We start from the raw sequence: 24654 nt of genomic DNA, 5'->3' as shown, positions 1-24654 counted from the left end.
TTCAGGCAATAAGTTCCAAACCCCACCAACCTCTGGGTGAAAAACAACTCTCCTCAACTCCCACTAATCCTTTTTTCAAATTAATTCAGTGCCATGTCCCCTGGTTATTGAAGACTGGACTGTAGCAATTGCTCACTGCTGAAACAGGACAAGTAAGGAACACTACAAACACTAATCTGTATCATACAAACCTGGGGAGGGGCTCTGTTTTAGTGGCTAGGTATACCACCAGTCCCTGGGCAGACAAGAATTCTTTGAAGATATGTTTTTTCTTTATTCTTTCATAGGTGTTGTTGACAAGCCCAGAATTTGCTGCCAATCTATAATTACCCTTGAACCAAATATCTGCTTGGCCATTTCAGAGGGTAGTTCTGGAGTCACATGTAAACCTGGTCAGATTTCTGTTGGACAGTCACCGTTACTGAGATTTCAATTCCAGATTTTACTAATTGAATTCAACACCAGTTACCAAGGTGGGATTTAAACCACATTCCCAGACCAAAGCCTGGGCCTCTGGATTACTAGGCCAGTGACATTACCACTACACCACCACCTTCTCCCCAATTACATCATTCATAGCTCTAAGGAGTCAAGGCTGATGAGATAGCATGAAGTCTGTAGTTAATGACATCCCATAAAGTACAAATTAACTTTGAATGAAAATGATGCAGAACACAAGATACTTGCTGATGAATATATTACTGATGGATATATTCAGCCAATCTGAATATATCCATCTAGCACAACACTGCACTTCATATGTCACTGCATCAAATTGCTTCTGAAATTATTTTAGGTCATTTCCTTATATCATTTTACCAGGTATCCATTTTAACTGAGGATCATTCTCAGTATGGAGTGCTTCCTGATCTAAGACCTGTTTGCCTCTTCCCTGTTAAATCTGTGTCCTCTTGTTCCGTTCTCACTGTTTAATCTTGGAACTTCAACCTGATGGCACTGTGGACTGCAGCCTCCAAGAACACAGATCACCACCACCTTCTTGAGGTCAATTAGGAATGAGCAATAAATGCTCCACAACAGCTCAGTGACTAGCACTGCTAGCTGTGCAGATACATGGATTTGGACCTGTGTCTGTGGGAGTTTGCGCATTCTCCCTGTGGTTGCGTGGGTTTCCTCCGGGCGCTCCGGTTTCCTCCCACACCCCAAAGATGTGCTCTTAGGCTAATTGGTTTCCACCAAATTGACACTATTTCTTCCCTGAATCTGACTGAGTAGGGTCCCATTCGTAGACATGCAGGGTAGAATAGGTGTAGGGCGATGCGGCGGCGTGGGCTCGTTGGGCCGAAGGGCCTGTTTCCCGTGCTGGGTTGTTCTTTGTTCTTTGTTGCCTAGCCAGGGATACCTACATTCTATGAATGAGTTAAAAATATTCTATTTGCATAATTTGACAAGATCATCCCTTCGGTGCTTACCTTCCCAGTCCGAACAGCCACATCGCTTCAGTTATCCCTCAATCAATCAATGCATTTTTATTGTCCACATGGAATTTGGCATCATGTTTGGCACAACATTGTGGGCCAAAAGGCCTGTTCCTGTGCTCTTCTGTTCTATATATTATTGACACTTGAATTTTCATTCAATATTATTAATCTATAGTAAGATCAGACCAAGGGTCCCTAAAGGGTATCTTGACAGCATTGATTTTGTCGAAAAAATGAATATAAACCTGAAATGTACTTCTAAGAGGGAGAAAGTGGAGCAATACCTGAGGGAAGGTAGCCCAGCACCATACTCTGGCCCAAATGAGCACAACTCCAATGCATAACCAAAACAAATAAAGGAGAGAATTATATCAGCAAACCACAAGCTGTGTTGCTACAGTATAGCGCCAGCATCCCAACTAAAAAAAAGAAGAGATGGGAAAACAGGGTGTCTTAGGTCTTTATGTTCCTTCCATGGGTACAGGTCTAACCAATGGATATATATAATATGAATACATTTCACAACATCTCCTGTGGCAGGCATTGGGGATGTATTGGGAATGGAGATGAGCCAAAATGTGGGCTTTGGGGAAAGCAAATTGGGTCACTTAGCGTCCAATCAGTCTGGTCATCTGCAGGAACTGTGTCGGGGATGATGAACTGGGAGGTCACAGCTCAGCCCCTCAGGACCAATTACTTCCACAATCCCAATCATTGGTTCAAAATTGGCGCTCTTTTAGTGCGCGTGCGCAGCGTCTATCGTGTTGTTCGTGAAGCGCATGTGCGGGACACAACCGGCTTAATCCGACATTCGGGTCGGAAGTTACGGGGCTTCGATCTTTCGAGGGTGTGTTTTGTGTGTGTGCAGTGATTCCGATTCAATTCATGCTGGGCCTGGATGTCGGTCAAGGTTTTGTTGAAAACAGTTGGTGAAAGGATTGTTTTGCTTACTCCGTTTATTTTAATTAACATTTTAAAAAAACACCGTGTTGGAAACACTTGGGCCAATGTATGGTGCTGGGCTGCTTTCCCTCAGGTGTTGCTCCACCTTGTCCCTTTCTCTAAGCACATTTCAGGGTTTATAATCATTTTTTCACAAAATCAGTGCTATCAAGATGTCCTTTAGGGACCCTTGGTCTGATCAATACTACTGAATGAAAATGCAAGTGTCAATAATATATAGAACAGTAGAGCGCAGGAACAGGCCTTTCGGCCCACAATGTTGTGCCAAACATGATGTCAAATTAAACTAATCCCTTCTGCTTGCCCTTGGTCTATATCCCTGTATTCCTTGCATATTCAGATGCTTCTGTAAAAGCCCCTTAAACATCCCATAATATCTGCCTCCACCACCACTCTGGCAGCATGTTCTGGCTGCCTACCACTCTCTGTGTAACAAAAAAGCCTGCCCCTCACATACCTTTTGAACTTTTCCCCTCTCACTTTAATTACATGCTCCCTAGTATTAGACATTTCAACTCTGGGAAAATGTTTCTTTACTGTCAACCTTATCAATGCCTCTCATGGTTTTATAGATGTCTGTCAGGTCTCCCCTCAGCCTCCGTTACTCCAGAGAAAACAACCTTATTTTGTCCAGCCTCTCGTTATAGCTCAGACCCTCTAATCCAGGCAGCGTCCTGGTAAACCTCCTTCTGCACCCTCACCTTAGTAACGTATTAATTCCTGGCCAAGATCAATGAGCTGGAGCAGCTCAGCAGAATTAATGCACTGGTGAATACATAAAATAATAATATTTTTACAAAATACTTTAAAAACACAGATTTCCATGTGTATTATATATTCTATGTTGATTTGTAATATGAATTTTAATAATGACATACAAAATATTTTATTGCTGTTTATGTTGACACCTTCAATGCTGTAAAATGGGGTCACGCTGGATAATAATTTGGAAACACTGATCTAGAGCAAGTACAGCATCCCGATTCGATGACACCTCATTGGAATTACTGCTAGGTGTAGTCAACAAGCGGGGCTGGGGAGGAATGGGAAGGAAGAAACCTGTGGCTCCAGGACAAAGGTGTGTCTGGAGGCTGCAGGAAGTGAGCAGTACTGTGGTGCCCAGGTCCTGGATTTAGTTTGGAAAACAGGTCAGAAGAAGTCAAACAATTTGATACTTCACCACCTTTTTTAATGCTGTCTCCATTATGTCACTTCACACACTCAACTTTCAATAGCACCCAGCCATCACTTTTTGTGCATTTGATCACATTTCCATTTATTCATCCACCCTTGCTTCTCAACCCTAATCCCTGTGCAATCATTTGCAGATGTCACGCGGTCTATCCACAGGGTAAAGTCCTATTTGTTGATTAGTGTCACAAGTAGGCTTACATTAACACCGCAATGAAGTTATTGTGAAAATCCCCTATTTGCCACACTCCGGTATCTGTTCGGATACACTGTGGGAGAATTTAGCACAGCCAGTGCACTTAACCATCATGTCTTTCAGACTGTGGGAAGAAACCGGAGCACCCAGAGGAAACCCACGCAGACACAGGGAGAATGTGCAGACTCTGCACAGGCATTAACTCAAGCTGGGAACCGAACCTGGGTCCCTGGCGCTGTGAGGCAGCAGTGCTAACTGCTGTGCCACTTTCACTTACTCAGCTCTGTTTCGTTGCTGCTCGATGTTAGGGAGAGATCTGTAGGTGGAGCTCATAGAGGTGGAGGAAGTACATTGGGGATGGCGAGGCAGTGAGCTGGTTAAAGAATCACATGTATTTCAGACACATTTCATCACAACTAAACTATGAGGAGATCAAGATTGTGATTATCAAGATTGTGAGTTTGCCATGACTAAATCATGTCCTTTTATGTAGTGGAATGACACAGGACATCCATGAGGATGATTTCTCAGAGATCTCATTCCTTCTGCATGGGCAGCATCATAGGTCCTCTGTCCAGGCATCAGCACAGACACTCACATTTTGATGGATCCATGTAGTCAGTTGTGTTTTCATCAAGTGGTTCACATGTGAGCAGGAGCTGATGCTGTTGATGGTGACAAATGTGGAGAGTCTGCATAAAGTGGGTACACATTCCTTCCACACTCAGCACTGTTAACTGAATCCATGTCGGTTGGTGAATTTAAAACTAAGACACAGCACCTTTCTTTGCTGGACAGAGTTTATTGACTTAGTTCACAGTCAACGCCACTGTGACACCAGTGCCCCAATTTCCCATCGAATCCCTACAATGCAGAAAGAGGCCATTCGGTTTACCGAGTCCGCACTGACATTTCAAAATGTCCATACATTTACAATAGAGGATGTGTAGGTTGGGATTTGCACGGTAAATGTGTGAGCTAATGGGGATAAGGCGAAATGTAGGAGAGTCGGTACAGGCCTAATGGACTGAATGACCTCCTTCCGCACTGCAGGGATCCTATGGGATCAGCCATGATCATGTTGCAGAGCAGGCTTGACCTATTCCTATTTTCTTTGCTTAACTCCCCTGTCACTTGTTCCATGCTGAATTTCAGTACAGGCCAGATGCGTTGAACAGATATCCAATGAGTAGCTGAGTGGTTGAAAAATTGTTTAGTGCTAAGTGGGGCAGGTTGTCCTGATGGTGGGAGCGGATCGCAGAATTTCATTAGCTTCCTTTCTTACTAAGGGAATCTGTGATAGTAAGAAATCCCTGCCATCCCAGGTAGCAGTGTAAACGATTGGGTCACTAATAGTTACTCCATTTTCATCCTTCTGCCTCTGGAAGGACAAGGTCAGCAGGCAGATGGGAATCTTCAGCTGCAATTCCCCTCCAAGTCACTCACCATCCTGATCTGGAAATCATAGAATACAATCATAGAATCCCTACAGTACCGTAGGCGATTTGGCCCATCAAGTCTGCACTACCAACAATCCCACCCAGACCCTATCCCCGTAACCCCATGTATTTACCCTACTAGTTCCCCCCAGACGCTAAAGGGCAATTTTGCATAATCACCGTTCCTTCACTGCCCCAGCGCCAAAATCCTGGAACTCCCTCCCTGTCAGTGTACCTACACAGAGATTACAATGGTTCAGGAAGCAGCAGATCATCACCTTCTCAAGGACAACATTGAGATAGGCACTAAATGTTGGCCTTGCCGGCGATGCCCGCATCCCACAAATTAGTAGAAAGAAAGGAGTCACTCCTTAAAATCCACCTCTCTGATCAAGCTGTTGACCAACTGTATTAAGGCCTTCTTGTGTGGCTTGATGGTGAATTTCCTCTGATTACACCCCTGTGAAGTGATTTGAGATGTGTTTGAAACCTTAAAAGCACTGTATAAATTCAAGTTGTTATTGTATTCTTGTGGCAATGGACAAGGAACAGTCAGTTAGAGTCATTGTAAAAAGTTAGCTCAGAGCTGCTTATTCCCTTGATGTGGGGCTGTTGACAACAGAGTGGATTAAACTTTCTTTCCATTCTCTTCAGTCCGATCAGGTCGTGGCTTAAAATTAACCTCTGTATCTGTCCTGTCAGCATCAGGTCATGTTACAAATTAACAAGAAATGTTTAGCTCTCGGACCTTGACCTTTGAACAGTCTTCAGGAGAGCATGACCAGTTAAAAATCAACATGTTCATGAATTCCTCGTGTGTCTATGACTTGTCAAAGTGCGTTGTTCTTGATTAGAACATAAGACCATAAGAAATAGGAGCAGGAGTAGGCCATCTAGCCCTTCGAGCCTGCCCCGCCATTCAATAAGATCATGGCTGATCTGTCGTGGCTCAGTTCCACATTCCCGCCCTCTCCCCATAACCCTTAATCTCCTCGCTTATCAAAAACCCATCAACCCGCGTCTTAAAAATATTTAGTGAGGCAGCCTCCACCACTTCAATGGGCAGAGAATTCCAGAGATTCACCACCCTTTGAGTGAAGAAGTTCCTCCTCAACTCCGTTCTAAACCGCCCCCCCTTTATCTTGAGGCTGTACCCCCTAGTCCTACTGTCCTTTCTGAGCGGGAAGAGTCTCTCCACCTCTATCCTATCCATCCCATTCATCATCTTATATATCTCAATGAGATCTCCCCTCATTCTTCTAAACTCTAACGAGTACAAGCCTAGTTTATTCAGCCTCTCCTCATAGCTCAACCCCCTCAACTCTGGTATCAGCCTAGTAAACCTCCTCTGCACTCTCTCCAAGGCCAAAATATCCTTGCGTAAGTGCGGCGACCAAAACTGCACACAGTACTCCAGCTGCGGCCTCACCAATGCCCTATACAGCTGCAGCAAGACCTCCCTACTTTTATATTCAATCCCCCTCGCTATGAGGGCCAGCATCCCATTCGCCTTCCTGACCAACTGCTGCACCTGCAGGCTGGGTTTTTGCGACTCATGCACAAGGACCCCGAGGTCCCTCTGCACCGTCGCCTGCTGCAGTTTTTCGCCACGTAAGTAATAGTCCTTCCTACCATTATTCCTACCAAAGTGGACCACCTCGCACTTGCCAACATTAAATTCCATTTGCCAGTTCCTGGCCCATTCGCCCAGCCTATCTAGATCCTTCTGCAGACTCTCCACACCCTCCGCGCAATTTGCCGTTCCACCAATCTTGGTGTCATCAGCAAATTTCAACACCATACACTCGGTTCCCTCCTCCAGATCATCTATATAAATGGTAAATAGCTGAGGCCCCAGACCCAGGATTAGTCCGAACTTCTCCTTATGTGGCTTGATGTCAAACTTTGTTTGATTATCCTCCTATGAAATGCCTTAAGATATTTTACTATGTTAAAGGTGCTATGTAAATGCAACTTGTTACTGTTTGAATGGATTTGGTTGAAGGTATCCTGTACCCTAAGTGTTAGAATGTAACCAATGATAACATTGGATCTGTTGTATTGACCAATGGTAACATGCTGTAAGGGTCAGCTGACCCTCTAAACTATGGAACCAATGGCCAAATGATACAGTAATCAGCTGACTCAGTATAAATAAGAAGCTGCTGGAGTTTGTGTAGCTTAGAGTGGCCCAGGGTAAGGCTTCAAGTGTTGGAGTACTGATGTTTCTTTATTAAATCTTTTTCTTTGATTTATAAGTTGGAGTAAGTTTGTTTCATTTTGTTGCCTGTAACTGAAGAGTTCCTTCTGCTGATCAACACTAAGAATACTTGTGATTTTAGACGATAGACTTGCACACTGACTTACATTCTCTTCATATCATGCAACTTCTTCTCTTGCTAATTGATTTTAAATTCATAGATGTTAGCAGCACAGAAGGAGGCCATTTGGCCCATTGTGTCCATACAGGTCAAAGATCTGACTACACTAATCCCATTTTCCAGCACTTGGCTGATAGCCCTGGAGGTTATCTCAGCACAAGTGAATATCTTGGTACTTCCTAAATGTTACAAGAGTTTCTGATTCAGCCACCCTTTCAGACAGTGAGTTCCAGACTTCCACCATCCTCGGGTGAAAAAGTTTCTCCTCAATTCCCCTCTTAGCCTTCATGTATTTCCTCTGGTTATTGACCTCCCTACCAATGGAAAAAGTGCCTTCCTATTCATCCTATCTATACCCCTCATAATCCTATTCATTTTTATCAGATCCCCTCTCAACCTTCATTGCTCCAAGATAAACAGCCCCACCCTACCCAATCTTTCCTCATAGCTCAGACCCTCCAGGCAGCACCCTGTTAAATCTCCTCTGCACCCTCTTCAGTGCAGTCACATCTTTCCTATGATGTGGTGACCAGACTGCACACAGTAGTCCAGTTGTGGCCTGACCAGTGTTTTACAGAGTTGCAGTGTATAATCTGTGCCTTGGCTGATAAAGGCAAATATCCCATATGCATTCTTAACCACCTTATCTTCTTGCCCTGTCACCTTCAGGAATCTGTGGATATGTGCTCCAAGATCCCTCTGATTTCCAGTACTTTTCAGAGTCCTCCCATTCATAGTGTAACCCTTTGCCTTGTTAGCTCTTCCCAAGTGCACTACCTCACACTTGACTAGTTTGAATTCAACTTGCCACTGCTCTGGTCACCTGACTAGTTCATTGATATCCTCCTGCAGTCTATGGCTATCTTCCTCACTGTATACAATCCTTTTTAATATCATCAGCAAACTTCTTGATCAGACTCCCTACATTTAAGTCCAAATTGTTAATGTATACCACACTAACAAGTGCCCTAGCCAAGCTCCGCAGAACCCCACAGGAAACAAACATCCAGTCACAGAAGCCTCATTCTACTATCACCCTCTGCTTCCTGCCTCTCAGCCAAATCTGCATCTGATGTACCACTTTGCCTTGGATCCCAGCGGCCTTTACTTTCTTGACCAGTTTGCCATAAGGGACCTTATCAAAAGCCAACGTCCATATAGACCACATCATATGCATTACTCTCATCAACATTTCTTTGTCTCTTAGAGGCTTTCTCCGGTAACTTATTCTATGATCTTGGGTGAAAAGGTTCTGCCTGGATAGTGAGTGTGAGTAAGAGGAAAATTGGACCATTGGAGTGAGAAGGCTTTGGAAAGCGAGAGAGATTGGGAAGGCTGTGGCCAGGTTTTTAGACAAGGTGAATGAACACCTTCAACAGAAAGAAGGAAGGAATGTATGTCTTAATTTGTTGCCTTTCCTGACCTCAGAATGTCCCAAAGCATCTCATCGCCAGTTATTTTAAAGTTTTGTCTTTTTGTTATTTTTGTGATGTAGGAAATGTGGCCGCAAATTTGTTGTGTACAGCAAAATTCTGCAAACAGCGTAATAATGAGCAGTTCGTTTGTTTTTGCGATATTGGTTGAGGGATAAATACTGGCCCCAGGACACCAGGGAGGACATGTTCAACATAGTGCTTTAGACCTTTTTGTTCAGACAGATTCCATTTTAATGTTTCATCCCAAGATTGCACCTCTGACAATGCCGCACTCCCCCAGTAATGCACTAGACTACCAGATTGTGTTTAAAATCTCCGACACAAACCTAAATCAGAAAACCATCTCTCTGGCTGTCAAGTGGACATGTGATTGGGTGATTGATCGTAGAGTCATTTATGAAACAGAAGGATGCCATTCGGCCCATTGAGTTCATGCTTGCTCTCCATGGAGCAATTCAGTCATCCTCCTGCCCCGCTCAATCTCCTAATCCTGCAACTATATTACCCACAAGCGCCATCCAATTGCTTCTTGAAATCACTGTCTCCACTTCCACCACCAACACCAGCCCCCACCCCTACCCCAATCCCTGTGGGCAGCAAGTTCCAACTCATTACCTCTCACTGTGCAAAAATGTTTTTCCTCACGTCCCCACCCCCATTGGCATCCCCATCTATCTTGTCCAAAACTGTAAATCTGGGTCCCCTTACCTTGTACCAACAGCAATGGGAACAGTTTTTTCTTTCCTACCTTTTTTTTAAAGATGTTTAACTTTAAAAATCATTGGATAAAATTATAACCCAAAGCAGATGTGTTCAAATGATTGGCTATCATTGAGTTTATTAAGAAAAAGAGAAAACTCCAGAGCAGGTTCTGACAATCTTGTGTCGTCTTTTGGATGTGGGTTCAACTTTATTCAACGACACCTCACTGAGTTCCAACAGACTGGCAGCTCCTCACTTGAAGACCATATTTTCAGATGTCACTTGGTGTTAATGCATTCAGTGGGCTGTTGTTATAGTGATTTGGTTAGCTTGTCTCTGACTAACAGTGCTTGGTGTCACTATTAGCATGTGTTTCATTCATCCAGATGTGATTGATCCTGGGGTTATTGGCCCTTGTGATATGGCATAGTGTTAACTGGCTCCTTAGGTTCCATAGCTGATTATGTCTGTGTGCTTATATTGCATCCATGTTGTGTGTGACTGAGTCTACATATTTTCAATCTTTACAAGAATATTATATGTTGGAACTGTTTCACTGGGTTCATGCATAACTAGGAGCCCTTGAAAAATGACTGGGGGCATGTGTGTGTCTGGGGAGTGCACATTATGTGTTTGGGAGAGTGTGTGTGTGTGTGTCTGGGAATGTGTTTCTTCAATTAGCTAGTGATACAATCAGCTAGAAATTACCCACACTGTCTTTATCGGCACCCCCCTGATATAAAGACATATTGTTGATAAGGTGGTGTTGAAGGTGGACGCGGTGTTAGCTTTCATTTCCAGATTGTGCATCCGTTTCCTTATCTTTGTTTGGTGTGAGTAGTGTAGTGTCCACTTGGACATCCTCGTCATCTGACTGGACAACCGGAGTCTCGTCACCGTTCATTAACTCCAGACTGTTCGGATCACTGGAGCTGGAGGAAGTGGATGACATCCTGGATTTTATTTCTGCAGAGTTTGGGACTTTAATGGTGATACCACTATTATAAAATTGTTCATCTGTGTAAAGAAACAAAACAAGTTAGTACAGGGATTTCTGAAACACTTGGCAACACATGGACAGTATTGAACATCCTGGGATAATAACCAGTTAGATCCTGGGTGATATTGCCAATGACAGGCAGAGCCATCATCTCCATGCTCTTGTGTAATAGAACATAGAATATTACAGCGCAGAACAGGCCCTTCGGCCCACGATGTTGCGCCGACCAATTAAAAAAGCAGTGACCCTCCAATCTAAACCAATCCCTTTCCATCCATAAACCTATCCACGGATCTCTTAAACGCCCCCAAACTAGGAGCATCCACAACTGCAGCAGGCAGGGCATTCCAATCCCTGACCACCCTCTGGGTAAAGAACCTACCTCTGACATCCGTCCTATATCTACCACCCCTTAATTTAAAGCGATGCCCCCTTGTGCTAGCTTTCTCCATCCGAGGAAAAAGGCTATCACTGTCCACCCTATCTAAACCTCTAATCATCTTATATGTTTCAATAAGGTCCCCTCTTAGCCACCTTCTTTCTAACGAAAACAACCCCAAATCCCTCAGTCTCTCCTCATAGGACCTTCCCTCCATACCAGGCAACATCCTGGTAAACCTCCTCTGCACCCTCTCTAATGCCTCCACATCCTTCCTATAATGTGGGGACCAGAACTGCACACAATACTCCAAGTGCGGACGCACCAGAGTTTTGTACAGTTGCAACATGATGTTGCGGCTCCTAAATTCAATCCCCCTACCAATAAACGCCAAGATACTGTATGCCTTCCTAACTACCCTATCTACTTGATTCCCAACTTTCAGGGATCTATGTACACATACACCTAGATCACTCTGTTCATCAACAGAGTCCTACCGTTAGCCCTATACTCTACACATCTGTTATTCCCGCCAAAGTGAATTACCTCACACTTTTCCCATTAAACTCCATCTGCCACCTCTCAGCCCAGCTCTGCAACTTGTCCAAGTCTCTCTGTAAACTATGACACCCCTCTTCACTATCTACCACTCCTCCGACTTTGGTGTCATCAGCAAATTTACTGATCCACCCAACTATACCCTCATCCAGATCATTTATAAAAATTACAAACAGCAGTGGCCCCAAAACAGATCCCTGAGGCACACCACTTGTAACCGAACTCCATGATGAATACTTTCCATCAACCACCACCCTCTGTCTCCTATCTGCTAGCCAATTCCCGATCCAATTAACTAAATCACCCCCAATCCCATACATCTGCATTTTCTGCAGAAGCCTTCCATGGTGAACCTTATCAAACGCAGAATGGAGAACTGAAGCTTCTCTCACCTTTCCCAGAACATGATATTGAAAGCTTTGCCTGCCTTGAATACATTGGAATTCCTGCTCAACTCATGTTGCCAAACATATGTTCCAAGATTGTTAGCATGTGACAGCTAAGGCACCTTAACATGCGTAATAGATTGGCATTCCTTGTTGCTGTGCCCTATTTACTGCTTACCTGATGCCTCACAGCCATCCATGCTGGAGTTGAGAAACACATCGAGTGCCTCCTGGTCAGACATGTCCATTAGGTCCACCTGCTCCAGCATGTCCACGTTGACTTCCATGGAGGAGACACTCCCAATTGGTGCTGTGGGAAGCAAAAAGGCCTTTAACCATGGATCAAGCCCCCTATCTTACACGTTGTCCCTCTCTCTCACACTCTCACAGTTCTTAATAGACTCTGGTTGCCCCCCCCCCACCCCATTCGCTCTGACATCTCACTCCAACACCCCTGTCCGACTTGCATAATAACTAAAAAATTTACAATTGAAACTGACCTTGTTCCTTCCCAATATCAACATCTTTTCAATAGTAGAACATCAGATTTAACAAAGAATAGTTCAAAAAGTAAACTCAATTTTGAGTTTTACTTTAATTTAGTTGTTAATGTTTGACATTGGAGAATGCTGTGTTGGAGAACACTGTGTCCAGTGAGCTTCTGTCCCTTTTAAAATGAACAAATGTAAGTCAATCCATCAGCTCTGACAGAACAGGAGAGACAACCTTGTGTGTACCTTGAAGTGTTGTCTGTGTTTAGACTGGGCAGAACTATGAGGATTTTCTTTAAAGGCAACTCTGACATTGCTCTATCAGATTGTTCTTACCCTATTCCAGGTGAGAGACGATAAATTGATAAAACCTCAGCAGCCATTAAATGGAAGGTTTTGTCTACTAACTGGCAGGGCTGGCACAGTGGTTAGCACTGCTGCCTCACAGTGCCAGGAACCCGGGTTCAATACCGACCTTGGGTTACAGTCTGTGCAGAGTTTCCACGTTCTCCCCATGTCTGCGTGAGTTTCCTCTGGGTGCTCCAGTTTCCTCCCACAGTCCGAATTTGTGTATGTAAGGTGGATTGGCCTATAAATTGACCCCTAGTATCAGCGGAATTAGCAGGATAAAATACATGGGATTACGGGGATAGGGCCTGGGTGGGATTGTCATTGGTGCAGACTTGATGGGCCCCTTTTTGCACTGTAGGATTATATGAACTGTTTTTCATGATTTAATGGATAAAGATAGTCAGTGTATAACTCTTTGGACTTGAATGTAGGAGAATTTTAGTTCATACAGCTTTAGTTAGCATAGGACATCCTATTGTCATGTCCAGCTTGTCCCATTCTGAATTACAAACTATTTTTAATATATTTTTTAAATCGGACACAAAAGACTTCTTTTGTGGATTGAAACCACTCCCCTGTCTCGAGAGGGAGCAAATGGAACATTCCAGTCTGCAGAGCAAATGGAACATTCCAGACTGTGAAGCAAATGGAACATTCCAGACTGTGAATCACTACCCTTTCCTAGAAACATCCTCTGATTACTTCTGTTTTCTACTGCAGAATCTTTTCAATTTCCCCTCTGACTCTGCCCAAGAGTTGGTGAGGGACTTTCCTCGGTGTAAAGAGACAAATCGATTTAGCATGAGCTCTTTGGGTAACATGGTACCCAGTCTTTAACTTCCCTAGGCTGATAAACAACTTTAGAAATTTTTGTTTAAAGTTTAAGCTTACTTATTAGTCACAAGTAGACTTACGTTAGCACTGCAATTAAGGCAATGTGAAAACCCCCTAGTTACCACACTCTGGCATCTGTTCGGGTACACTGAGGGAGAATTTAGCATGGTCAGTGCACCTAACCAGCACGTCTTTCAGACAGTGGGAGAAAACCGGAGCACCCAGAGGAAATCCTCACAGACATGGGGAGAATGTGAAAACTCTGCGCAGACAGTGACCTAAGCCAGGAATCAAACTCAGGTCCCTGGCGCTGTGAGGTAGCAGTGCTAACTACTGTGCCGCTCAAAATGTACCGATGTTACTCACAGCAGAAACTGTATCTACTTTATAAACTAGGTTTCAGTTTTAGGCAGCTTTTGCTGCTAAATAAGAGCACTCTTGATTTTGAATGACAGAGAGAGGCTCGAAGATTTCTTGGTCTCTTTCAGCTTGAGTGGTCTCACAAGGACCCTGTAATTTGATAGATGAGGGTTGCAATAGTTGCAGTGTAACCTGTTTGACCCATTTGACTTCACCTGGTAAAACAGAAACTCTTGCTGCTGTGTTAGTTTTTGAGCTCTGTGGTGTGTCCATCACTTTGAGTTTAACACCCCCATCACTGTTTTCAGTATAATGTACCTCTTCCAAGGAGGTTCCTTTGCTTGTGGTTCTTCCAGTTAATGAATGTGATTCTGTTTTAAATTCTTCTCCCTTATTCCTGGCTGGCAGTGTTTTTGAGGACATTTATGGCAATGTCCTCCCCCACCCCCAACTTCTTCCTTGCTGGATAATCTTCTCATTTGTGCAGTTTGATTCTGTCACACCAAAGCATTTCAAAGCTGAAGTTGGCACATGTTACCTTGTTTTTGGGGCTTGGGCCCTGTTGCCTCTGTGGACGCAGACCTCCAGATCTCCCTGCTTCTGCAACCCCTCTACAATTGTGCCCTTTGCTTTATTGTTCTTCCCACCAAAAACCCAAGAGGGAGTCAGCCTGACACTAAAACAGTCCCTCATTTTTTTTGGCAAAGATTATTTGGCTGATAACCTAATGCATTGGGACTAATTCAGCATGTCAGTAGGGAATAGGTAAGCTCAGAGTTCCAGCAGTACTGCAATACTGAGGGAGTGCTGCAGTGTCAGAGATGCCGTTTTTGGGAAAAGCTATTATACCGAGACTGTACCTACTCTCTCCGGAGCATGTTAAAGATTCCATGAAGATCAGCATTGCGCTCCCTGACATTTTGAGCACTATTTATCCCTTACCCAATGTCATCAAAATCATTATCTTCTCATCATCTCCTTACTGCTTATGGGAGCTTGTTGTGCACAAATGGGCTGCTGCACCCTCCATTACAACCAGTGAAATACATTTGAAATGTAAGGTTTTAAGGACATGTCAGTGCCATGAATGGTACTGTCGTAATATAGGTTTACCTTAACCTGCAGTTGCAAATAGAGGATTATGAAATTGAACTTTTATCATCCTTCACCCACTGCTAACTCTCTAATAGCAGCTCCAATAATTCAGGGACTGAATTTTACATACGTCTCTGATGCTCAATTTGTAGATGGGATGCAGTGAGATAGAAATCTGCATCAGGCTGGAACACATCTTCAAAAAATCGCTGCCTGTCTCGGAATTTCATCTGTGACGTGTGATCAGTATCCAGCAACCTTGGTGTGTGATCTGTCTCAGCTGGAAACACAAGGGGATCAGTCACACAACATATATTATCACTGTGCATACAACACATACCAGCACTACATACAGTAGGCGGCACATTGGTTAGCACTGCTGCCTCACAGCACCAGAGCCCCAGGTTCAATTCCCGTTTCGGGTGACTGTCTATGTGGAGTTTGCAAGTTCTCCCCATGTCTGCGTAGGTTTCCTCCGGGTGCTCTAATTTCCTCCCACAGTCTAGTGCAGGTTAGGTGGATTAGCCATGCTCAATTGTCCCTTAGTGTCGGGGATTAGCAAGGGTAAATACGTGAGGTTAGGGATAGGGCCTGTGTGGGATTGTGGTCGTTGCAAATTCAATGGGCTAAATGGCCTCCTTCTGCACTGTAGAGATTCCATGATTCTGTGGAAGCCAGTGTCCAGTGGCATACCACACGGCTCGGTATTGGGTCCCCTATTATTTGTCATTTATATAAGTGACATAGATGACTATGTGGTGGGTAGGATTAGCAAGTTTGTAAATGAAGGCCTTCTTCTGCACTGTAGGGATTCTATGAAAACACACCAGTACTGTGTACACAACATTTACCAGCAAAGCCCAAGGTCCCACAAGGGAGACTTGTACAGAAGTTAAACGCACATGAGAATTAGGATAATTTGACAAAGTGGATTAAAAATTGACTCAATTGTAGGAGACAGAGGGTGATGATGACAGAACGCTGCTTTAGTGACTGGAAGACAGTGACAGCCCAAAGAATGGGTTGGATTCATTGGCCATGTTAAATTGACCCTCGTATCAGGGGATTGGATGTGAGGTTATGGGAAAATAGTCTGGGTGGGATCATGATCAGTGCAGACTCAATGGCTAAATGGCCTCCTTCACTGGTGTCCAGTGGCATACCACAGGGATTATTATTGGGTCCCCTATTATTTGTCATTTATATAAATGACATAGATGACTATGTGGTGGATAGGATTAGTAAGTTTGCAGATGAGACGAAGATTATCTAGGTGGTTAATAGTAAGGTTGAATGTCTTGGGCTACAGGAAGATATAGATGGGATGGTCAAATATGCAGATAGGTGGCAGATGGAATTTAACCCTGAAAAGTGCAAGATGATACACTTTGGAAGGAGTAATTTGACAAGGAAGTATTCAATGAATGGCATGATACTAGGAAGTTCTGTGGAACAGAGAGACTTTGGCATGTTTGTCCATAGATCTCTGAAGGCGGAATGGAGTGTTAGCAGGATGGTGAAAAAGGCACATGGGAGACTTGCCTATATCAGCTGAGGCGTAGATTACAAAAGCAGAAAAATCATGTTGCTGTTGTACAGAATTTTGGTGAGGCCACACCCAAAGTACTGTGAGCAGTTCGTGTCGATACGTTATCGGAAAGTTGTGATTGCACTGGAAGGGATGCAGAGAAGGTTCACCAGGACACTGTCTGGATTGGAGCATTTAGGTTATGAAGAGAAATTGGGTAGGCTTGGGTTGTTTATGTTGGAGCAGAGAAAGCTGAGGGTGACCTGAATGAGATATACAAGATTATGAGAGACATGGACAGAATGGATAAACAGCAGCTGTTCCCCTTAGTTGAAGGGTCATTCACAAGGGGACATATGTTAAAGTGAGGGACAGGAGGTTTAGGGGGGAATTTGAAGGTAAACTTTCTCACCCAGAGGATGGTGATGGTCTGGAATATGCTGCCTGGGAGGGTAGTAGAGACGAGTTGCCTCACATCCTTTACAAAGTACGTGGATGAGCACTTGGCACATCATAACATTCAGGGCTATGGGCCAAGTGCTGGTAAATGGGATTAAGTGGGAGTTCAGATGTTTCTAATGGGCGAAGGGCCTCTTCTGCACTCTGTGATTCTATGATACACCAGCACTGAGCACACAACATACGCCAGTACTGCACACACGACATACACTAGCACTGTGTGTCTAATGTGCACTGTGCGCACAACATATGCCAGCACTGTGTGTATATTGCTTCTGGACAAGAGGAAACATCCTTTTTATCTCCACCTTCAAGACCATTCAGTCAATTCACTCCTTACTCTACTAATTCCAGTGGAAACATGCTCAGCTTCTCTAACACTTCCTCATAAGATGACCCACAAGTTCCAGCTATCAATGCAGGAAACCTCTGACCCGCCTCCAATGCATTTACAAGTGTTCTTACATAAAGAGATCTAAACGTGTATACAGTATTTAAGATGTGATCTCACCAATGCTCTGTATAACTGAAGCATATCTCCTTTACTTTTATGTTGAATCCTTTTGTAATAACAGATTCTATTAGGCTTCTTGAACATGAGCTGTACCTGTATACTAACTTCTTGTGACTTATGCACAACAACACCCAGATCCCTCTATATCTTTGCGGTCATTCTCTGTTTAAGTAACTCTATTTATTCTTCCTATCAAAGTGAACAACTTCACATTTTCCCTCTTTACATCCCATCTGCCAGATTGTTGTCCACTTACACAACCTACCTGGAAGGTCTTGTGGCTCAGTGGGTGGTGTCCTTGCCTTTTGGGGAGAAGACATTACCCTTCATCTGAAGTCATCGGCACCTTTTCACCAGCTACTCAGTTTCTGTCTCCAGAGAGACGGTGATAGTTCTTTTTATATAAGATTATGTGTCGTTCGAGCTTCCAGTCCTACACAATGAGTAGTCAGAGGCCTGACTTAGCTGGGGACTGCAATGCTTTAACAAGTCGATGTTGGTGTTACTGCTGACTGGGAATTTGGCAATACAGGAATGTGAAAAACCTTCCTATCTTTGACCTGTTGTCGATGTTCTCTGGTAACTCATTTCATAACTTGATGACACTTTAACATCCCTAAATATACTTCTCACTCTTAGTTTTCTAATTTTTAACTCTTGTTGATATTGAACTTTTCATAGTGAAAGATCACATTTGAGACAGTTTTAGAATTCCTCTCCATAAACTTCACCAGATTATAAAGCTGTTTTATATCAGAGTCCAAATTTCAGCACAGATTTTAAACTTCTCATTGTTTACAAATCCCTCTGCAGTCTTGCCCCTCACCATCTTTGTAATCACCACCTGCCAACGATTCAAGAGATATACAGTCTTCTAATTCTGCATCCCTGATTTTAATCACTCATCTACTGGTTGAAAGCAAATTACTGCAGATATTGGAATCTGAAACCAAAAGAGAAAATGCTGGAAAATCTCAGCAGATCTGGCAGCATCTGTAAGGAGAGAAAAGAGCTGACTTTTCGAGTCCAGATTTGACAAAGGGTCACGTGGACTTGAAATGTCAGCTCTTTTCTCTCCATACAGATGCTGCCAGACCTGCTGAGGTGACTCTTTGTCAAATCTGGACTCGAAAAGTCAGCTCTTTTCTCTCCTTACAGATGCTGCCAGATCTGCTGAGATTTTCCAGCATTTTCTCTTTTGGTTTCACCCCTCCATTAGTGTTCCTGCTGACAGCTGCCTTAGGCCCAAGCTCTGGAAATCTCTGCTGTTTTTATCATTCTTAAAACTTATCTGTTTGTCTAATCTTTTGGCCATATCACAATATCACCTTGGCCAGGATTTTACTGCCTCGCTCATCCCAAAACTGTAAAATCCCACCCGAGGTTACCGGACCTTTCCATGGCCCACCCCTCGCACACATTGATTCCCATGGTGGGCGGAATGGTAAAATTCCGGCCCAAGTGTGACTTGATGTCAAATTTGCTTTGATGACACATCTGAGAAACAGTTTGGGTCACTTTACTACATTGAAGACACTATATAAGTTCAACTTGTTGTTGTAAATGCTGCCTCACTCATGTCCCCTTTCCTCATGTACCGGTCCTCCTACAAACCAGTTGCATTATCGGAGCCCATCATCCTTCTCAGGCAATGATTGGCTGTGTCATTGTACCCAGTTGAGATACCAGGACGTTGCAATGATGGACATTAAGAGCAGGAATTTAGGATTTCCCACCTGAAGAGTGGGTGCTGAATACATCACCATAGGAATGGGCAGCCAATCCAATGAGCTGCAAGCTGGAACTCCACCTCTCATTCAGAGGGACATCAAGCCTTTGAGAGCTGCCAGCCAATCAGATTCTCCAGCAGCTCTCTAGCCCTCAGCAGTTCCAGAAGCTGCAGTGGACAGGACTGGGACTACAGCAGTGCCCAGAGACAGTGGGCGTGATCTTACCGGCCGTCCACACCACACTCTCACTGAAGTGAGGTCAGACAATTTGGCGCCCAACCAAATCTCCATTCATTGGAGCAAGCTGGGAAAATCCTGCTGCTGTGAACAGTGGTAACATTCCAGTCCGAGTCTGAGAGTCCAGGAATGTGTAAATCCGGGAGGGAAAATGAGGCCCAGGGAGTGGGCTAAATGGGGTAGGGGGTGTAGGTGGATAGGCTGGTGGAGGCAGGGTTTTGAGGAAGCATCTGCCATGGCCAGACATTGGTGGGGGGGAGGAGGGGGTTGGTGCCTAAAGTTGAAGAGAGGCAGTTGATGGAGGTGTACGCCTTCTTCCTGTCTAAGACCTGAGCAGGCTTTCTGGCTCACACCCAGCATCTCCCCCTTCCCCCACTCCCCCCTCTCCCAACCCCCACCCAACCCCCTTCAGCCACTGCCCCGAACTCTCCTGTCAGCCGAAAAATTAAGACCTGGTGAAAAATGTCCCTTGATTGTTCTCAACTGGAGCAAGATGGGGGGTTGGAAGTGGGGGGGTGGGGGGTGGCATTGGGCAGACCTGGTTTTCGCCTGTTCCACTGTGAAGTTGCAAAGAGGTTGGGTGGGTGGGTGCCCCTTTCAAAATGTTCATAAAACTTCAATCAGATCCCCCTCCTCCTACTATCCCAGGGTTTACAAGCCTGGTTTTTATCATCTGCCCTCCAGTGTAAGCCTTTGGAACATTCTGGGGAAACTATATTAGAATTCATTCCAAGATGCAGTGTCCAAAATGATAAGCTGTCTTCCAGATATTGTCTAAACAGGATTTTGCAGCAAAATAGGCACGTGTCTCCCTTTTATATTACACATTATGTCCAGCACAGACGCAGGACATTCACCATCTAGCACATGCTGGGCTTTCAGTTATATCAGTGTTTTGGAATTCTGTTTGTACTGACCACCAATGCAAAAACTCACAGCAACCGCCCCACGCCACAGGTCTAACACAGGTCGACTTTTAAAAATTATTATTCAAAACATTGAGATCTTGCGCACTTAAATAATTAGGTCATGCCAAAAATAAAAATAAAAATATCATGGGTTTGTCTCGGGATTGTTAGCTTCTCATTCTCAGAGTGATCCTGCCGGAGGCAGATGTCTGTAGTAATTCAGCCAAAGCCTGTTTCCTGTTATTATTTACCAAAAGGAAGAGGCGCACCCCTGGCTTACAACGAGTGAGTCTGTACCCCAAGACTCACAACAACCATTTGGGTTAAAGCAACAACTTTTAAGCATCCATTGCACACTTCCCATTGGGTGAGTCTACACTCACTCAATAAGGAAGTTCATACTCCATGAAGCCCACACACAGATCTATTGATGATTCTTGGCCATTTTAACATCCCCCCTCCTTACATCCATGTGTCTCCCAGCACTCCCACCGCAAGAAGGTCTTTTCCGCTGCTTAGTGGTTAGTCGGAAGTCTGAAGGCAGTCCTGGGTCAGGCAGCATAACCGAAAAGGAAATCTTTGTTTCTGGAAAGAGTATCAAACGGGGTGTCGATGTGGGTCCCCCTCAAGTTCTGCTTCAGCCCAGAGGCTTGCTTCTTCGGCCTCCATCTCTGAGCCCATACCTTCACTATCTGGAGAGGCTAACAAAATCAGCTTTGAGTTGAGGTCTGCACAGCCTATTTCAATGCTGGTAGTAAGACCTCCTCAGGCATGAACTCCCTAGCTCTGAGATGGTCTAAGTGCTTCTTTCAGATTTTATCCTGGTCTTTGATGTAAGATAGCAGATCCATTTCCCCCAAAATGATCATGGGGACCCAACACCCAACATGGGGTCATGAAGAGGCCTTGGCAGGTAAGATTAAGGAAAACCCTAAGGTGGTCTACAAATATGTGAAGAGTAAAAGAATGAGATGTGAAGGAATAGAACCGATAAAATGTGACAGTGGGAAAGGTTGTATAGAACTGATAGAAATAGCAGAGGTGCTCAGTGAATACTTTACTTTGGTATTCACGTTAGAAAAACATCTTGGTGGTTGTAGTGCAGGCTTGCGGCGGACTGAAAAGCTTGTGTGTGGGCATTAAGAAGGAGGATGCGTTGAAGCTTTTGAATAGCATCAAGATAGATAAGTCACCGGGACAGGATGGGATGTACCCCAGGTTACTGTGGGAGGTGAGGGAAGAGATTGCAGAGCCTCTAGCGATGATCTGTGCATCATCGATGGAGACGGGAGAGGTTCCAGAGGATTGGAGGATTGCAGATGTGGTTCCTATATTCAAGAAAGGGAATAGAGATAGCCCAGGAAATTATTGACTGGTGAATCTAACCTCAGTGGTTGGGAAGTTAATGGAAAAGATCCTGAGAGACAGGATTTATGAACATTTAGAGAAGTACAGTATCAAAAGTAGTCAGCACAGCTTTGTTAAAGGCAGATCGTGCCTTACGAGCCTGGTTGGGTTTTTTGAAAATGTGACTAAACACATTGATGAAGGACGAGCGGTGGATGTGGTTTATATGGACTTCAGCAAGGCATTCGATAAGGTCCCCCATGCAAGTCTTATTGAGAAAGTGAGGGGGCGTGGGATCCAAGGGGACGTTGCTTTGTGAATCCAGAACTGGCTTGCCCACAGAAGGCAGAGAGTGGTTGTAGATGGGTCTTTTTCTTCATGGAGGTCGGTCACCAGTGGAGTCTTCCAGGGATCTGTTCTGGCACCCTTGCTGTTTGTGATTTTTATAAATGACCTGGATGAGGAAGTAGAGGGATGGGTTGGTAAGTTTGCCAATGACATGAAGGTCGGAGGTGTTGTGGGTAGTTTGGAGGGATGTCGGAAGTTGCAGCGTGACATAGATAGGATGCAAGACTGCGCAGAGAAGTGGCAGATGGACTTCAACCCGGATAAATGTGTAGTGGTACATTTTGGCAGGCCCCAATGGGATGAAGGAATATAATATTTAAGGGTAAGACTCTTAGCAGTGTGGAAGATCAGAAGGATCTTGGGGTCCGGGTTCACAGGACTCTCAAATCAGTTTCACAGGTAGAGGATGTGGTTAAGAAGGTGTATGGTGTACTGGCCTTCATCAATCGAGGAATTGAGTTTAGGAATCGGGAGATAATGCTCAGCTGTATAAGACCCTGGTCAGACCCCACTTGCAGTACTGTGCTCAGTTCTGGTCGTCTCATTACAGGATGTGGAAGCTATTGAAAGGGTGCAAGGAAGATTTACAAGGCTGTTGCCTGGATTGGGTGGCATGCCTTATGAGGATAGGTTGAGAGAGCTCGGTCTTTTCTCCTTGGAAAGACAAAGGATGAGAGGGGACCTGATAGAGGTGTATAAGATGTTGAGAAGTATTGATCGAGTGGATTCTCAGAGGCTTTTTCCCAGGGCTGAAATGGCTGCCACAAGAGGACACAGGTTTAGGGTGCTGGGGAGTAGATCCAGAGGAGATGTCAGGGGTAAGTTTTTCATTCAGAGGGTGGTGGGTGAGTGGAGTCGGCTGCTGTTGGTGGTGGTGGAGGCAAATTTGAATTGGGTCTTTTAAGAGTCTTCTGGATGAGTACATGGGACTTAATAGGATTGAGGGTTATAGGTAAGCCGAGTAGGTGGAGATATGATCGGCGCAATTTGTAGGCCGAAGGGCCTGTTTGTGCTGTAGTTTTTCTATGATTCTAAGTTCGATATGTGAAAGCTGATCACATGTTTCAAGTGTTCTTTCTGCCCTTGCAGAATTGTAATTTTCTTTTCTAGTTTTATTGTTGGGACTCCATCCTCCCCACCAGGTTTGGGAACAAGAGGCCCAGTCTTGTATGAAGCCAATGTCCCATTAACAGTTCCGCTGGGGCAGTTCCTGTGTTATGTGAAGCATGATCCCATAGTTAAACAGAAATCGCGCCAATTTGGTCTCTGTGGATACAACCAGTTGTTTCTTCATGATGTTTTTGAAAGTTTGCACCGCCCGTTCCACCAGTCCATTTGATAACAGATGATAAATTGCCTTTAGGATGTGTTGGATACCATTAGAGAGCATGAAGTTCTGGAAATCATTGCTAATAAAGGCTGTGCCATTGTCGAAACAGGACTTCTGGAATTCCACATGTGCAGAAACTCTCAATTTCTCGAGCGTAGTGTGAGGGTCATGTGACCCGGTGGTGCACCGCTCTAACTACTTGGAGTGTGCATCCACCATGATTAAAAACATCGAATCCATAAAGGGCCCAGCAAAGTCCAGGTGTACACACACCAGTGGCCTGCCAGACCATTCCCATGAATGTAGCGAGGCTGAGGAAGGGAGCTTTTGATTCTTTTGGCACAAGTTACATCACTTCACCAAAACCATAATGTCAGGATCAAGGCCGGGCCACCAGATGTAACTCCTGACCAGCATTTTCATTTCTGATACTTCATGGCCATTATGTAGTTCCATTAATATTGGATGTCATCTTGGAGGTGGAACAGCTACCCAAGACTCCAAAAGAATGATCCAATCGTCAACGTTAAGTTCATCTTTCTTAGCAAGGTAAGGCTTCATTTCTTTGGAGGGTGGTCCTTGGAATCTCTCATGTAAGACCATGTGCTTTATTTTAGATAGGGTTGGTATCTTTTTTGGGTCCAGGCTTTAATCTGACTCTAGCAAAGTCTCCAAACAACTCAGGGTAATCACAATTTCTACTAAAGCTGATAAAGGCACCAGGCTTGGAAGTAATCAGCGCATCTGCATTAGCTATTCAGGTTCCAGGTGTTCTAGAAGATATTCTAAGGCTACAGTAACCAAGCCCAGCATTGGAGTGCGGGCAATATGGGGGTTTGCCTTGTCCTCTTTGAAAAGCCCCAATAAGATTTTATGGTCAGTAACCATAAAAATACACCTAACATAGACGTTCTGATGGAACACTTTCACACCAAATATGACTGCCAATCCTTCTTTCTCAATCTTGGAAAACACATTGCTCCCTCTTCAAACAAACTCTTATTCTGGAAAATCTCTGCAAGACTTCTTTGAAGTTGGCCAGGTGTTCC

The 24654-nt window shown here is 44.3% G+C and overlaps 1 protein-coding gene across 3 annotated transcripts in view; it reads right to left on the bottom strand.

The window, feature by feature from the left end:
• Nucleotides 1-9856: 9856 nt before the first annotated feature.
• The window catches only part of LOC145354026 (dysbindin), a 40723-nt gene continuing 25925 nt past the window's right edge, over nucleotides 9857-24654 (bottom strand). For 2 of the 3 annotated variants that reach the window (XM_080205118.1, XM_080205117.1), the window contains exons 2-4: nucleotides 15335-15484; nucleotides 12252-12383; nucleotides 9857-10767 (exon numbers count right to left, since the gene is read on the bottom strand). In XM_080205118.1, the coding sequence (XP_080061244.1) occupies nucleotides 10535-10767; nucleotides 12252-12383; nucleotides 15335-15434 (465 nt within the window). In that variant the 5' untranslated portion in view covers nucleotides 15435-15484 and the 3' untranslated portion in view covers nucleotides 9857-10534. Of the gene's footprint in view, nucleotides 10768-12251; nucleotides 12384-15334; nucleotides 15485-17970; nucleotides 18245-24654 lie in introns of those variants that run through there. The other variant, XM_080205116.1, reaches the window with a different exon arrangement.

The sequence above is a fragment of the Carcharhinus amblyrhynchos genome, chromosome 16 (genome assembly GCF_965287045.1).
Source record: "Carcharhinus amblyrhynchos chromosome 16, sCarAmb.v2.hapA, whole genome shotgun sequence".
Lineage (NCBI taxonomy): Eukaryota > Metazoa > Chordata > Chondrichthyes > Carcharhiniformes > Carcharhinidae > Carcharhinus > Carcharhinus amblyrhynchos.
This window is presented reverse-complemented; position numbering and strand designations above follow the sequence as displayed.